General features: G+C 39.8%; 1 protein-coding gene across 1 annotated transcript in view; it reads right to left on the reverse strand.

The window, feature by feature from the left end:
• Positions 1 to 1,407: 1,407 nt before the first annotated feature.
• The window catches only part of LOC126399336 (ras-related protein Rab-37-like), a 24,271-nt gene continuing 10,259 nt past the window's right edge, over positions 1,408 to 15,419 (reverse strand). Inside the window, exons 2-9 of the mRNA XM_050059184.1 lie at positions 13,181 to 13,291; positions 9,685 to 9,726; positions 9,452 to 9,518; positions 9,277 to 9,329; positions 8,978 to 9,043; positions 6,436 to 6,492; positions 5,986 to 6,062; positions 1,408 to 5,407 (exon numbers count right to left, since the gene is read on the reverse strand). Coding sequence (XP_049915141.1) covers positions 5,302 to 5,407; positions 5,986 to 6,062; positions 6,436 to 6,492; positions 8,978 to 9,043; positions 9,277 to 9,329; positions 9,452 to 9,518; positions 9,685 to 9,726; positions 13,181 to 13,291 — 579 coding nt within the window. The 3' untranslated portion in view covers positions 1,408 to 5,301. The remainder of the gene's footprint in view (positions 5,408 to 5,985; positions 6,063 to 6,435; positions 6,493 to 8,977; positions 9,044 to 9,276; positions 9,330 to 9,451; positions 9,519 to 9,684; positions 9,727 to 13,180; positions 13,292 to 15,419) is intronic.

Consider the following 15,419-nt stretch of genomic DNA (forward strand, 5'->3'; position numbering starts at 1 on the left):
GTCACTGGATATAATGTTACTGGGACTAAAAATCTACAGAAGCGCTACCACTTAATGTAACGTTACAGCACTGTGGTGAGGCCAGCAGGTCGACAGTGACTTCAGAGATGGTGAGAGACGTGTTTCATTAAGATGCTCTGGTAAGAATTGTTCATATACCTCTATCTGACTGGACTATCTTTTATAGTTTAGGGCTAAAATGTTTTAGTGAAATGGAAAGGAATACTGCATGCTGCGCACCATTTTAAACCTGGCCAAAAATAACGGACTAACGCACCATTTGGTAACGGTAACTGAGTTACTGAATTTAAAAACTAAGGCGTTAGAGTATTAGTTACTGCCAAAACTAACGGCGTTACTAATAACGCGTTACTGCCCAACACTGGTGACTGCATATGTTGCTGAAACACCAACATAGGCTAGATCTATCTATCTATTTAGACTGTCATGTCCTCCCAAAAAAAGGGAAATCACGGGTTCCATAAAAATAAAAAGAAAGAAAGAAAGAAAGGGAAAGAAAGCAAACTGACTTTGAAAAAAAAAATCAAAAGGCACAAGAGACAGACACGGATCAAGAGAGGAGTGATGGGGGGGCCTACAGAGACTGCTTATGCACAGGGCCCAGAATTTGGTGCTTCAGCCCTGGTTATACTCATGCTTTTGCCCAGGTCACAAAATAGCATGTTAGGAAGTCATTAATAACCTTCAGCAATAACAGTAAAGCATAGGTGTAACTAAATATATTGATTAGTTCAGAAACATAAGCTGTGCGGACATGCAGTCAGGACCTTCTGTTTTTCTGGTCTCCTGAATGTGTTTGTCAGCCTCCTCCTGTTTGAAGAAGCATGGGCTTGGCACTGCAATATAATTGGACAGAGAATTCAACCTGAAATAGAAAGTGCTCAGTTTGATCAGAGCACCAGTGTTACAGTCTTTGAGGCAGATGGCCTCTGCTGAAGTGAGTTTTAGGCCTGTTTAAAAAATGAGGACAATCTTTAAACCTCTGAAGGCTCTCAAGGTTTTTTTTAAACAGCTTTCAACTACCAAAAAACTGCAGTATTATTTGGTCAAATAAAGGTCACAAATTCACACAGCTTTTGAACATAGGAGAGCAAATATATCTGGTAAACAGGGAACACGTGTTATTACATGGCCTCAAAAAAGTGAGGTATGTACCCCATAAAAGAACTTAGAAACAACCTCTACCTGGCTGGAGTTGGTAGTATAGTTGGAGTATAAAATAAAAATGAAAATAAATGAACTGGAATCCAAATTTTGAAGGCTGTGACGCTAGTGCTTTTATTTTGAAGGTTACACCTGCAAATAGGAAGTCTTGTTCCTATTTATTCCTGTAGGTGCACAACTTCATTAAATGATCATGACACTGTTCATATGAAGTGTGCTCACTTAAAAATAGTTTATTTCTTATGCAGCATACATCACATCAAAGACAACTTTTGGCAGCGTGGTCTGACAACAAACAACTGTTGTACAAACGATGTGTACAAAGTCGAATGGTTATAATCTGAATAATTTTAGATTATAAACTGTGTCAGACCTGAGCATCCATATAGTAATCGACCAATATGAAATATTTGCAGAGGAACGTTGCATACTGCAAGCAGAAGTTCTTAAACTTGCTTGTGTTACAGAAAAACCTGAACATTGAGCTGTTGTTCTGACATCATTAGTTCATCATTAAAGCTGCAGTAATGAATATTTTTACATTAACAATGGATCAAATAAATATGTACAATAGAAATGCTATGACCTGTAGTGACAAAGCCACAGAGAATTACCACCAAATTCTGCAGCTCCCCTCAGCTGAAGAGCAATCAGCCAACAGCTAACAGTGCTAACTCCATGAACAGCACTAAACAATGGCAAAAATGGTGACAGAGCTAACGCTGTTATCCAGGGGGGGAACCAGAGGATGGGTGCTATGTGGCTAAACTCGGATTACAAGGTAGTATCACTTTATTCTCCTCCCAAGACACCATTACTTCGCTATATCTTTACATAGCAAATAAGGGTTTGCTGCTATATTAATGCTCTAACCGTCAGATACAGAATCTTTAAGTAATTGTTTTGGTTGGCTGGCCTGAAACTCTGAATATTCCGCTAAAACCACAGTTCAGTACCTGCCTAAAAAGAAATGGCAGACAGACAAAGTTAGCAACAAAACGTAGCATTCAGCAGCTGAAAAGACAGATATTTTTCTTGTAAAGTGGTGGAGACCAAAACAGAGCTACAGAGAGTATGCTTAGATTTATTGGATGGCCAGAAACTCAGCACTGATGTTTCTCTGTATTTGCCAAATGTGAAAATACGCAACTGTTTGATTTTCAAGGTGATAATATGTTGTGTTTACACCTTTTCCACAGCCTGAAAATGGCCTAAAACAAATTTTTAATCCATTAATGCAGCTTTAATGTGTTGATTTGGACTTATATACTAGATCTTATATTTCAAAACAAAATTTAACCCTGAGCGCGAGTTAAAATCCGAAGAGAAATGCTAATTATATGTTCATACTTCATGTTCGTCTTGATACAAATATAAACAGAGTTTCATATGTTCTGGAGGCACTGTGCACAGACTTGTTACATGCAATCCAAACATGCAACTAAGCTTTAAAGTTAATCAAGCCATGGGGAAGGGAGGAAATAATGCAGCCAACATGTCCAAAAAGATTTTTCAAAAATCTGCTCACTCACTCACAAATACAGTATGTACATAGATATTTCCTAAAATTGGACCAAATTGGAAATCCAGCCGCAGATCATCATCAAGTAGCTCATGTGATGTTTGGTCATATGCAGCAATCCTTCCTCTAGGGTCACATTTCAGGTGACCGAAACATTTGCGTTTCTCTGCATGTTCAAATATAGAGTTGTCTTGTGGTCTTCCTCCCCAGGCACTCAGAGAGCACATAAGCGTCATCTCCAGCTGAGTCCCTGAGCTTTTCTTGAGTCAGCAAGCGTTCAACAGCAGCCGACTTTCGCTTCTCAGGAATGCACCAGTCTGACCAAGTCATAAACAGACAGGGCTTTTGTCCATGTACTTGGCTTTGAATTGCATCCGTGACACAGTGTATGGCCTTTGTCTGGATCTCTTGGTAGATTGCATGATACATAAGGTTCTAACAATGTTGAATTTTTGAAGTTTGCTTTGAGACTGTGTGTTCCCCTGGCTTATGCCAGTGGTGTGTGGGTGTTTGCAGTTTTTTGTTTCTACTTTGGCAAACTGGTGAGTTCGTAACATCCTTGTACTTCCATCAGCAATTATTTAATTATAAATTAAACGGTAGAAAAACCTGACATCTACGTAAGGCAAACAAAAGTGATCACTGTTCAGAGAAGCATAACTTATATTAGTAGTTAGATGAGAAGATCAAACTCTATCTCATATCTCTGTTCAGTAAGGAGCTTCAGTCGAGATGTTGTTGGACTAGCTGAGCATGCTAAGCTAAGAGCATGTTACTCCTCCTAAAACTACAAATTATTGTTTTAGCCATGCTAGTATGATGGCTCTATAGGGATGAAATGACGGTTGGTTGGTCAGTTAGTCGGTCAACGCTGAAATAGTGCAACAGCTTTTGAATGAATTACAGTGAAAATGTTTGCAGATATTCATGGTCCTCAAAGGATAAAACCTGCTCATTTTGGTGATTCCGCAATTTTGCTTTAGTGCTACCATGAGGTTGACATTTTGATTTTTTTTGTTAAATGCTACTGACAATAGTGACAGCTATTAGATGGATTGCCATTGAATCTGATACAGACATTAAGAAGAACCCTAATCACTTTGGTGAGCCCTGAACTTTCCATTTAGCACCATCAGGTCAAAAATTCAGCGTGGTCTCACTCCTAGGACGTCAAAATACGCTGCTTGGTTAGTGTCTCCAGTGACACTATAATGACACCAGGGGCCCCATTTAGAGTCTGTACGAGATGCACCACGCTTTTAACAAACTTCAGTGTTAACCCATCTCCATCATTGTTAGATGTTCAGAGCAACGGATTTAGATTTAGGATTGTCAAAGTCCGCTTAGGGTGGGTAGAAGCGTTGGTGGATGGGTCCAACAAGCACAGGACTTTTGACCCAGGAGATCAAGATTCATGTCTTGTGAGAACCTAATTCCATGTTGTTATTTAGTCACGTCAGTTGTTAGTCACATGAGTCAACTCTGATGACTTAGTTCAATCAGGATCTCTTCCATAACCCTGACCAAGTAGTTGTGTTGCCTAAACCTGACTGCTGACCCCTTGTTAGTCATGTGAGTTGACAAAAGGCTTCTGCCCATGCGTCAAAATATGTTGAGTAGGGATGAGGTCCAGATGTTGGTTTATGACCAATATTTGTAGAACATGATGTTATGATGGGCCTCAGCTGTCTGTGTTTGTACAGTGTGCACAACAATGTTGCAATGACTTATTTGGGTTTGGAAGGTGTCCATCTACTAGAAGTTACAGTAGCCTTTGTGTAAGATAGTACAGTAAATCTGAAGAGATAACAGGTTACATGGAAATATACGTATGAATCTTGAAATAACTATTTTTTTTACATCTATAAATGATTATAAAAATCTATTAAAGGCAAAAATACAGCATTTTTTTGTGTTTGTTTATTGTTCAGAAAAGTTTACAAGCAATGTGATTTTAATATATGGCTTAATCGGCAGTATAGAAGTTCTGGGTTGATCGGTAGGCATGTTCTAAAAAACTTACGCACATATAAGAGGTTTGGAACCGCAGGTGTATTCTTAAGCTTCGGACAGACCCAGGCTGGCTGTTTCCTTCCACCTTTAGTATTTGTGCTAAGCTAGGCTAACCACATCCTGATTCCTGACTCCATCTCTGTACCTAAAACACATACCTACACATTAGTTTTGATCTTCCCATCTAACTCTCACAAAGAAAGCAAATAGTACAAGGCTATTTTCCCAAAGAATTGAAATACTTTTTATAAGATTTGTTAAAATTTCTACCAAAAATATTCAGTTGCTCATGATGACAAAAGTTACTCTAAAGAGCTGGGTAAACTCATAGATATAAATAGTTATGTAGATATAGTAGTATTTATACCTATGGGTAAACTGTTCTCATCTTAAGAAATATGTGGGTTTTGTGAGTCCATAGCATGGTTTATCCTTTTGGCTTTTAGTCTTGAATGAATGGCAGCATCATATTTTGGGAGCAGCAGTGAATTAATAGGGCTTCCTCCCACTCAGTAGCTCTCAGTGTGTCTCTGTCAGTCTGTTCACCCAGAGCGGTGGGAGGAGGACTCAGGACAGGAGATTTAAAAGTAGCTGCAGCAGCCTGACTTCTCTTTCTGTGCTTCGATGTATTCGTGAATCTGGAACTTGGGTTCATTGGGAAGTTGGACGGCCCGATGCTTCAGCTCCCTGATGATCAGAACCAAACATCACACAGTTTAGGAAACAACGCAGATGGATTTTTGTTATTACCTTAAATTAATCAATTAAATAAAATTATTAATGAAATGATCCACAACATTTGTGTCATCACTATGATGTGGATGTCAAAATAAATGTTTTTTTATTAAACTGGTGTCATTTTATCTGCTCAATATACTCTTACGTTAATTAAAATAATTGTATTAATCATATAAAAAAAATACTAATACGTTATCACATTAATTTGTATGACAGTCTTACTGGACCAATTTTCAAAAAGCATTGTTCCCATTAGACACATGGGAAAATAAGGACCACGTCGAGAAATGTTACCCTTAAATGATTATTGGTGATTTCTGGATGAAAAAATAAGTGATTACATTTGTTAACAATGGTATTGGTTCATCATCAGTAAAAATACGGTACAGCTAATATCTGTTAAGTGTCTACATATGATGTCTTTAGTAGATGGTAAAATGATATATAAAATTAATAACACTGTAAGCCCTTCAGACTTAGACAATACAGCAGTTGTGGTATACAGTGTATGTGAGACTATTTCATACTTGGACACAGCAGTGAAGGCCAGCTCTACGTTGACTCCTGTCTTGGCACTTGTCTCCATGAAAGGAACTGAATACTCCTGAAGACAAGAAGAGGAGCAAACATCAGTAAATGGACCTGGTAATGGACCTGCATTTGTATAGCGCCTTTCTCGTCATCTGACCACTCAAAGCGCTTTTTACACTACAAGTCACATTCACCCATTCACACACTGGAGGCCGAGGCTACCATACAATGTGCCACCTGCTACTCAGTTTTAACACACTCACACACCGATGGAACAGCCATCAAGAGCAATTTGGGGTTCAGTCTTGCACAAGGATACTTCGACATGCAGACTGGAGGAGCCGGATCTTTTGATTAGTCTACGCTCTACCTCTGAGCCACAGCTGCCCCACAGCTGAGTAAAAGCACATTAGTTATGATTGTACAGCAGTGAATGAAGTACTTACTCTGGCCAGCCTCTCTCCTTCATCCCTCCTGATTGCTCTTTCACTGCTCATGTCAGCCTGACGGAGAGATGCAGTAAAGAATGGTTAGAATGGTTAACATCAGGTTCAGTAATACAAATGCACTGTTAGTCATATAGTAATATAGGAAGTTATTTACTTTATCCTCGACATTTACATTTACAGTAAATAAACATTTTGAACATTCCCTTATTAAACATTTGCAATGACAAGTTTTAGAGTATTCATGAAACCTGCACTGTTTGCATTCTTGCATAGGCTGTCTTCCTTGCCTTTTGCTCGCACATTGTCACGCTACTTATTGAATTACTGCCACCAACTGACAGCAAACAGTGTGAAACTAAGCGATGGACTTTGAATTTGGACTTAATTCACCTATCTATCTGCATTTATAATTCATAATTATCTATTATGTTTCTACTGTGCAATAGTGACTTATCTGTACAATTATTCCTTGCAACACTGCCCTAACTGTGCAATACAGTGCAATAATTGGTGCAATAACTCAAGTGCCGCACTACTGCAATTATTCAGCTGTGCAATATTCTTCAGTATACTAATTTATTCTCACCAACACCCCTTGAATGAATATATATATTCATTCAACATAATTTTATTCTATTACTGTATATATTGCAATGAACATTATAGCATAATACATTTTATACTTCTGAATGTAACACTGGTTCAGACAGTGTAATGTAGCACAATGCACATATTTGTATATTTTTACACACTTACAAACTCAGCACAGTGAACATATTTTTACTTTTAATACCTTAAGCACTAGTGTAAAAACACTGTAGCAAACTGCACATTTATAATACTTATTCTTTTATCGGATATTTACATACTTCTATTCTGTTGTCTCATTTGTACTTCTGTACTCTTTACATTGGAGCGACTGTAACAAATCACAATTTCCCCTCAGGGAACAATAAAGTATTTCTGATTCTGTTTCTGATTCTGATTCTATAATACTGGCCCATTATTTGGTAGACATAGATAATCTTTGAGTTTCAGTTCCTATCAGACTGGGTAATCTGAAAGGCCAATGTAGCAAGTGATTGTCACCAAGATAAAAATGTAAAAAAAAAACGTTAGTTAAAGCAGTCCATATAGATTTTATGGGTAATTTGGGGCAGTGGAACAAGTTGTACACTGACATATCACTTTTAAAAGTTGCTACGGCAAACATGTTAGGAAACAGCTGTCTCTGCTCACATCCAGCAGACAGACAGCAATACTGGGGGCATTTTGGGCCGGCGCTGCCATTTTTGGAGGAAAGTGTACGTAGCTACAGCATGCCTCCAGGATGATCGCCAGGATTTGAAGCAATTTGTATGGTAAACAGTGTAATTATCTGTCACACGATGCCCTTTGTCCAACATGGTGAAAGAGAGGTCTGTAAATCAGTGGATGCACTTTCTCCTTTGGAAATGACAATTCTAAATGAACTGATGCTTACCTCAAATGCCCCCTGTGTTCACGATTTCCCATGTTGTAAACACTAGCTCACGATTTCCATTTGAGTGCAGCAAAAGATAAGCTAGCTAATGTTATGCTAACTGAATGCTAACAAAACGTTGGCTAATCATGCATAATTAATCCTCCAGTATCTAGCATACTTAAACACATAATGTTAGCTTACCTTTGTGTTTGACTACATACTATATATTCTACATTTGGTGTTTTGAATTTTATTCACAGAGCACTGTTCTGTGTTACTTCAGAAGTTTTGTTGGACACTCACAGTAAACAGCTAGTGGATGGCATTCTTAAGTCTGATTTATGGTCCTGCGTTAAATCAACGACGTACCTACATCGTAGGGTACGTGGCTACGCAGGAGGCTCGCCGTAGCCCCCGGCGTAGCCTGACGTGCACCTCCCAAAAAATGTAACTACATGTCAAGGCGACGCAGACCCAGCGCAGACCAAGAGGGCTGTGATTGGTTTGCTTGGTAGCAACGCATTTCCGGTTCCGTATTTCCAGATTGCGCCATCCCCGCCATCTTTAAACACCTTGTTGTTGTACACGGACGGAGCATGGATCAAGTCGAGGAGCGACTCATTGAGGAAGTCAGAAAATATGAGCACCTTTACAACTCCTCATCACCTCACTACAAAGACTGCCATTGTTCACTATGACCGGAAAAGCCGGAAGCTAAACAAAGAATCAACTAGAGACGATGATAACCATTCAGGAAAGGAATGCAGCCCCCTACCACTCTGGCGGTGGATTGCACCGCGACGAAATGGAGTGACAGAGAAGTTCGAAGGGTTCACGACGGCGTCACGGCAATGACGTAGGTACATCATTGATTTAACGCAGGACCATAAATCAGACTTTAGCCTTACCCTCCAAAAATGGCCGACTTGCTGTTGACGACACATTCCCATTCTCTATTATAGGTCTGTTATCATAAGAAGCCACAGTTTTATAGTCACTAAAGATCACATCATTCTCTATTTCCTTAACACTTTTTCCTTCACTTGCTGAGCTTCTCAAACAATACCCCCTCACCTTGTTGCCCAGCAACATGATGACTACATCGCTCTGTGCATACTCATGGATCTCTGTTAACCATGCCTGAAACAAGACAGACAGACACATGAATACACAATCTGAAAAATCAGAGAGAACATGTGTTTGCATTAGGATGAAACTTACAGGGCATGTTGATTACAATAACACACACACACACACACACACACACACACACACACACACACACACACACACACACACACACACACCCTGTAGCCTTGGTAATTTTTGTTAAGGCTGTGATCATTCAGGCGATAGACATATCTCTGACTTACCCTTATGTTATCAAAGGAGGTTTTGTTGGTGATGTCGTATAGAAGGAGCAGAGCTTTAGAGAAAAGATGGATAAACAGATGGTTATCTTGCTGTACATCTCTATGACAGTAACATTTGTGGGTAAAAGTGCAGCTAAGAGTCAGGCAGAGATTATAGTGTATGTATTTGCCTCACCATGTGCGTCTCTGTAATATGCATGTGTCACACTTCTGAACCGTTCCTGTCCTGCTGTGTCCCAAATCTGAAACAGTACAAGGAAAAAAAAGAGTTTGGCCTTGTTCCACTTGGCTAACTCTAATTTTCAGTTACAACACTGGTGCCCGAGAGGAAACCAGCCTGTGCTCTAAAAATAGGTTGCTATTGTGAAAGCACGTCAAGTTTTCAGTGGCACTGATTTACTTACTGACCTGTAGTTTGACCTTTACATCATCAACAGTAACCACTTTGTTCTGGGAGGGGCAGAGAGAAATTGTTATTTATGTTAAAATGGGCACTGCACTGATGGTTACATGGATTGAACACTGATTAAAGGAACAATTCATTCAAATTACAAATTTCAGATTTCAGATTTTGTGTTTTGAGATTTCTGCCTCCACTCCAATACACATACAAAATACATCTAGAAGATTCAACAGCAGCACCTCCTGGAAGAATCAGTGCCCCTGTTACAGACCCACAGAGCTCTGTTAACTGATTTCTTTGGAGCTGCTGTTACTGTGTGATGTGTTATTTGGATTAAAGGCCCAGTCACACCAGCATTAAAAATGGTAAAATTCTGGAAAAAGAGGGGATTGTGGATAGCATCCAAACCAAAGCGAGACAGCTACCAATCAGCCAAGCAACAGGCTACTGTTTGAGACCAACATGGGTATTTTTTAATGAGAGGTTGGGACATAACCAGCCCTGTCTGTAGTGACCAAACTGGGTATTTTAAGCCAAAACATGCTGTTTTCCGAACCCTGACCGAGTGTTTTTGTGCAAACCTAACCCTAGTTAACCACAGTGCTGTCCCAACATAAAATTGAAAATTAAAACATAAAGAAGTTTCAGCACATGTAACAGAAAAATTTGACTTATCCATGGTTTGCAGAAACGTACAATGACAACATTTATTTTGCCGATTGGGATGCTGACTCTTGATGGAGTATAAAAATGGCAAGTTTGAAATAGAGGAATCTATCATAGCTTATTAGCTGTGTGTCACCATCCACTTGTATTTAAACACCTCTGTTAAAGCTTAAACTACTCCACAAAAGATAGCCAGTGTGGAGAGCTATTGTGAGTAAACCTGGGATAGCGCTGGCATCTCTGAGAGCCCGCGATGATGCTTAGTCTGTCAGTCAGTGCATCCACACCCTTAATTAATTTACCCTTTGTTAAGTTGTGCCCCTCGAATGCAGACTGGCCAATCATAGCGTAGCGTCGCCCAGCTCCGACAAGGGGCCGACAATGACATGGCTGTGCTCGGTAGATTCTTACGGAATTGTTTCAGATTTTCTTCACTTTCAGGTTGGTTTAGTGGACTTCAAGCTAAATGTTGTATCTGGGGCATGTTACTCGTTACCTGGAAAGGTTGACATGTTTTCTTCCCTTTTTCCCCGACCAAAATCAAACCCTGAAAAGTGTAAGGTTAGCTAGCTAGCTAGCTTCTGAAGGTAAAGCCTACTGAATGTATACATAATATGCTACTTTTGCTTTATTGATTATAACACTGAATAAAGGCCCACACTGCTCTACAAAAACAGTGAGGGGAAACAGGGAGCTTTGCCGACATTCAACACAGTTTATTTCTACAGACTGCGACACACAGCTGCTTAAATACAGGCAAAGTTTCCCTTTATATTCATTGTCTGCTGTGTTGGAGCGATTGCCAGTGATGTGGTGGTTCACTTTCACACTGTGATCTCTAGCCATTAGTTAGGCCTAAGCTTCTAACTATCTATATGTTTGTAACCTGTTGTTGCTGCTGAGTCATTTTTGACATCCTGGATATATCCTTCCAACACATACTGCAGACCCCTCTGTCTGCTTCTCTCCAAAATTGTTTTTTCGTTTTTCTCAAAAAAAAAAAAAAAAAAAAGTGATTCTTCAGGGAGTGCAATTAGTAACAGTGTGGGCTCCATGCTAACTCACTCATTTATGCATAATAGAGTGTGCCAGGGCTGACGTCAAAACCCGTAAGTTTAGCATCGCGCTGGTTCCTGGAAGAGAAAGTGAATGTGATTTTTGCATTGCGTTTTGGATTATGTCAGAAAATAAGCTCTGTGGCTAACACAAGTTTATGATACTTACAGGTTTTGTTCAGCAAGATAATCTTCACATATGAACACCTTTCATACCGCATTTGAAGCTTGCGATCGCCAGAAGTAAAAAGCTAACGTTAGGCTTTAACGGACTACATGACTACTCCACGGTCACATGACTCTTGACGTCACTGCCACTAAGCTTTCAACTGATTTCGGCCGCTTTATTTTAAAAACACTGTATAATGGGGAAATCGGACTGTTTAAGCTAAATAAGAAGCTGTAATGGCGGACTGCCAGCACTCTCGCCTGTTCGGGGGTGATGACGTTTACTGTCCCCGACAGGGTTTGTAGTCGTATTGAGCAACTTGTTAGCAACCGCCTTTTTTACGACACGTAAAAGCTTCAAAATTCACAAGTAGGGTATTAACTGACATGTTTTATGTCGTAGAACAAAACCTGAAACTCGCTTAAGCTTTTGTTAACCAAAGACCTTATTTGAGGCATTTTACCAAAATCCCATTCAAAAAACGTATTGACTTTTAGACGAGAGAACCGGAAGTGCTAAAAGCGCTAACGGAGTTCCGGGTTTACTGGCACACTCTATTTCAAGCCTAAATAACATTGAAATGGGTGGGTTATCCCCCCACCGACCTTGCAGTTGTCATGAATGTTGAAATCAGCTATAGAGACCAAAACCATTTTTTTGTACCAGGCTGTAAACATGTTTATTACTGCTGTGAAGTTGGGCATTTTAACATGGTGGTCTAAAAGGATTTACTCACTTTTGGAGCCAGCCTCAAGTGGTCATTTAAAGAACTGCAGTTTTGGCACTACTGAGTTGGCTTCACTTTCAGCCCCAGAGTTTGCTGCTTGGTTATTAGCTATAATTCATTTTTTTAAATTTTTTGTTTCAGAACAAATTGTAACTTTGCTACCACCATTTTACATCTATATGTAAAATAGAATACAGACTGTGTACAACAAAAGAAGGCCAAAACCAGAGGAAGCCTACCAGCTGCAACAACTACTTTCACCATCAGACTTGTAGGACGACGTTGTGTTACAGAGTCACCAGGCTACGGGTTAGTCAATCCTGTTCCCACCAGACCAGGGAAATAGAACACACTCACATGGAGCAAACAGGAACATCTTCAAGTCAAAATTGCAGTAGGAGCCAGGGCCAAGCACTTTTTTTCTGATCACAGACTTTAAGTAGCCGGCTTGTTCTTCTCTCATGAGTCACAGTGCTGGTGGGCAACAAAGCAGTTCATTTCCATTGACGTGTGACGGTCAGCATGTCCTACAGTGTTTGAGGAGTGCTTTTGTTTCCCAAGGGAGCCAAAAATGTATGTTCTGTGAGCTGTCCAGTGTAATGGGGACAGTGTGCCCTTAACTACCCGTTAGTGTTGATTTTTTGTGTAACCAGCACCACTCACAAAATTCCATTTACCTCCACCATGTAGGAGTGAAAGCAGAAATCTCACACAGAGATCTCAAAAACTGGTCCAATTAAACCAGGACTTTCTCTATGGCTGAATATCACTAGAGGTAAGTGACAAAAAATGATTTTTTGTGATTTGAGTGAGCTAGTTGACACTTAACAAGAAAATATCCTGTATGAAAAAGATACACACACAAATTGTACATGCAAACACACCGTGAATCCAATGCCCACTGTAGCAGAGAATGAGCCGGGGATGAACTTTCCCTGATCGAACTGCACCAACAGAGATGTCTTTCCCACTCCACTGTCCCCGACCAGGATTGTCTGCAGAGAAACAGTCAATAAAAATTATTTTGGTATCAGAATCAGCCTTGAGCCTTCCATTCTGGCTGAACCCCCACAGTCATTTAATAATTCTGGATTGTGAGTCAGCATGTGCGTCATGGTGGACATCGCTGCTTCCAAGCAGCACAAATAATATTATGTTTTACAAGAGCTTGGCAGTTGCAGTGTGACTCACAAGCAGCAGGAGATAACCTTCAAGACAATGAAATGAATGAAAGGCAGCATTCAGAAGCGTCCAAGTTAGTCACCAGGGCCAGCAGTCAATACTTTATCTTCTATTGGCCTCTCTTTCATTTGTAGCCCACTTAGAAGAGTCACACTGAGGTACCCAACACCTCCACACACACACACACACACACACACACACACACACACACACACACACACACACACACACACACACACACACACACAAACAGTGCTCTCCAACTGTGACAAATACAGGAACAGACACAGCCAAGTTGTTTTCTGTCTTCCCAAGAAGGAGTGTTTATTATGTTTTGATGGGCCATTTTTGTTCAAAAGTGGTCAAACAATTGGTTTTGGGGAAGGAATACCCAGGTGTACATGGTATAACCACCTCTTTTTCTGGCCATTTACAGTTTACCCACCTATCAGCCAAAAAGCCATTGCAATATATAGGACAGTATACCCACTTCCTCCTTGGAAACCTACCCATCCACCGACACTCACTTCATCAGCTTCCATTACACTACTGAGTCAAAGCACTCCTTTCTGACTAGGGCTGGGTATCAGTATTGACTGAAATAACCCAGTACCAAGTAGAAACTTGTCCAGTCAAAGGGTACCTGCATTCAATCCTTTTTATATCCAGGTTTGTACAGTTTGCTTGCAGCCAATAACCACAAGCATTCTTCAAATTAATGGGATGTGTGATTGACCCGCTATTGCAGCAACTACAACCCATACAATCCGTGATGTGGTGATGTGACGCATGCTGTATTTGACTGAGTGCACTGTGCCAAGATGACAATAAAACTTTAAAAAGTATGGCTATACTACAAGCCTGTGGCATCTGGTGGCATTTTACGAAACCGAATGCTTCTGTTCCCATGATGGGTATTGATTGAAATGCTCTATTGGTAGCTGTAACACTTTAAGGGTAGTGGTGCTAGGATTGGATTTTTTAAACGATACCCAGCCCAATACTCTGACCCAGTTGTGAAAGTCTGCTGACATTCAGAAATGGTCTTACAATGGCGAGTAGTAAGCCTGTCATAAAAGTTCGACCTCTTTACCAGAGAAGAACACGTATGTCCAAGTGACAATGAGTGTCTGCTTTGAAAGCAAGACAAAGCAAGTAGGTCAAAAGTTCAAAAGTTTAGTCAGGGTAATGTAATCATCGGTTAAGCCAGGCTGTGGTTGAACTGTAACTTTTTGGTGATGTCTTAACACTTATAAATGATAAAGGCTGAAAGGATTAGAGTTGAGAAGCTGCAGCAGCTTTTCTCAACAGTTAGTTTTATAGCCTCCCTTTGATCTCAGCATTTAGAGGGATTTTAGAAACTCTGAAAAATGTGTCACAGCTCGGTTGTGGATGAAATATACTGCATCAACAATCATCCACTGAAATTTTCATATCTACTTTATTTAGGCATCGGCAATAACTCCAGTAATTATTTTCTCTGTTGGGAGAAAAATCAGTGCAGCAGTTGAAAGAAGAATTATTTTTAGGAGATCCTCTGTTCAGTGATAAAAGTAAGCACTGTGGCTTGAAACCTGTGTGAAAAAATATGGAGGACTCAGGGAGGTTTTGATTACATTGTTAAAAAAGTAAAGAGCAGCAAAGTAATTGTGCCTGACAGTGAACAGGTAGTTGATGCATAATTAGTGGTGATGCGCTGTTAACATGGATATAATACAGACGTTACCTGCTAATAATAAACTGTTACGACATTCATTTCAGTCTCACCTGTGCTTGTTTAGTGCTAATCAGCAAATTTACAACTTTGTGTCACTGGAAATGCAAATATATGTGTATATATATATATATATATATACACTGAACAAAAATATAAACGCAACACTTTTGTTTTTGCTCCCATTTTTCATGAGCTGAACTCAAAGATCTAAAACATTTTCTATA

The sequence above is a fragment of the Epinephelus moara genome, chromosome 13 (assembly GCF_006386435.1).
Source record: "Epinephelus moara isolate mb chromosome 13, YSFRI_EMoa_1.0, whole genome shotgun sequence".
Taxonomy (NCBI): domain Eukaryota; kingdom Metazoa; phylum Chordata; class Actinopteri; order Perciformes; family Serranidae; genus Epinephelus; species Epinephelus moara.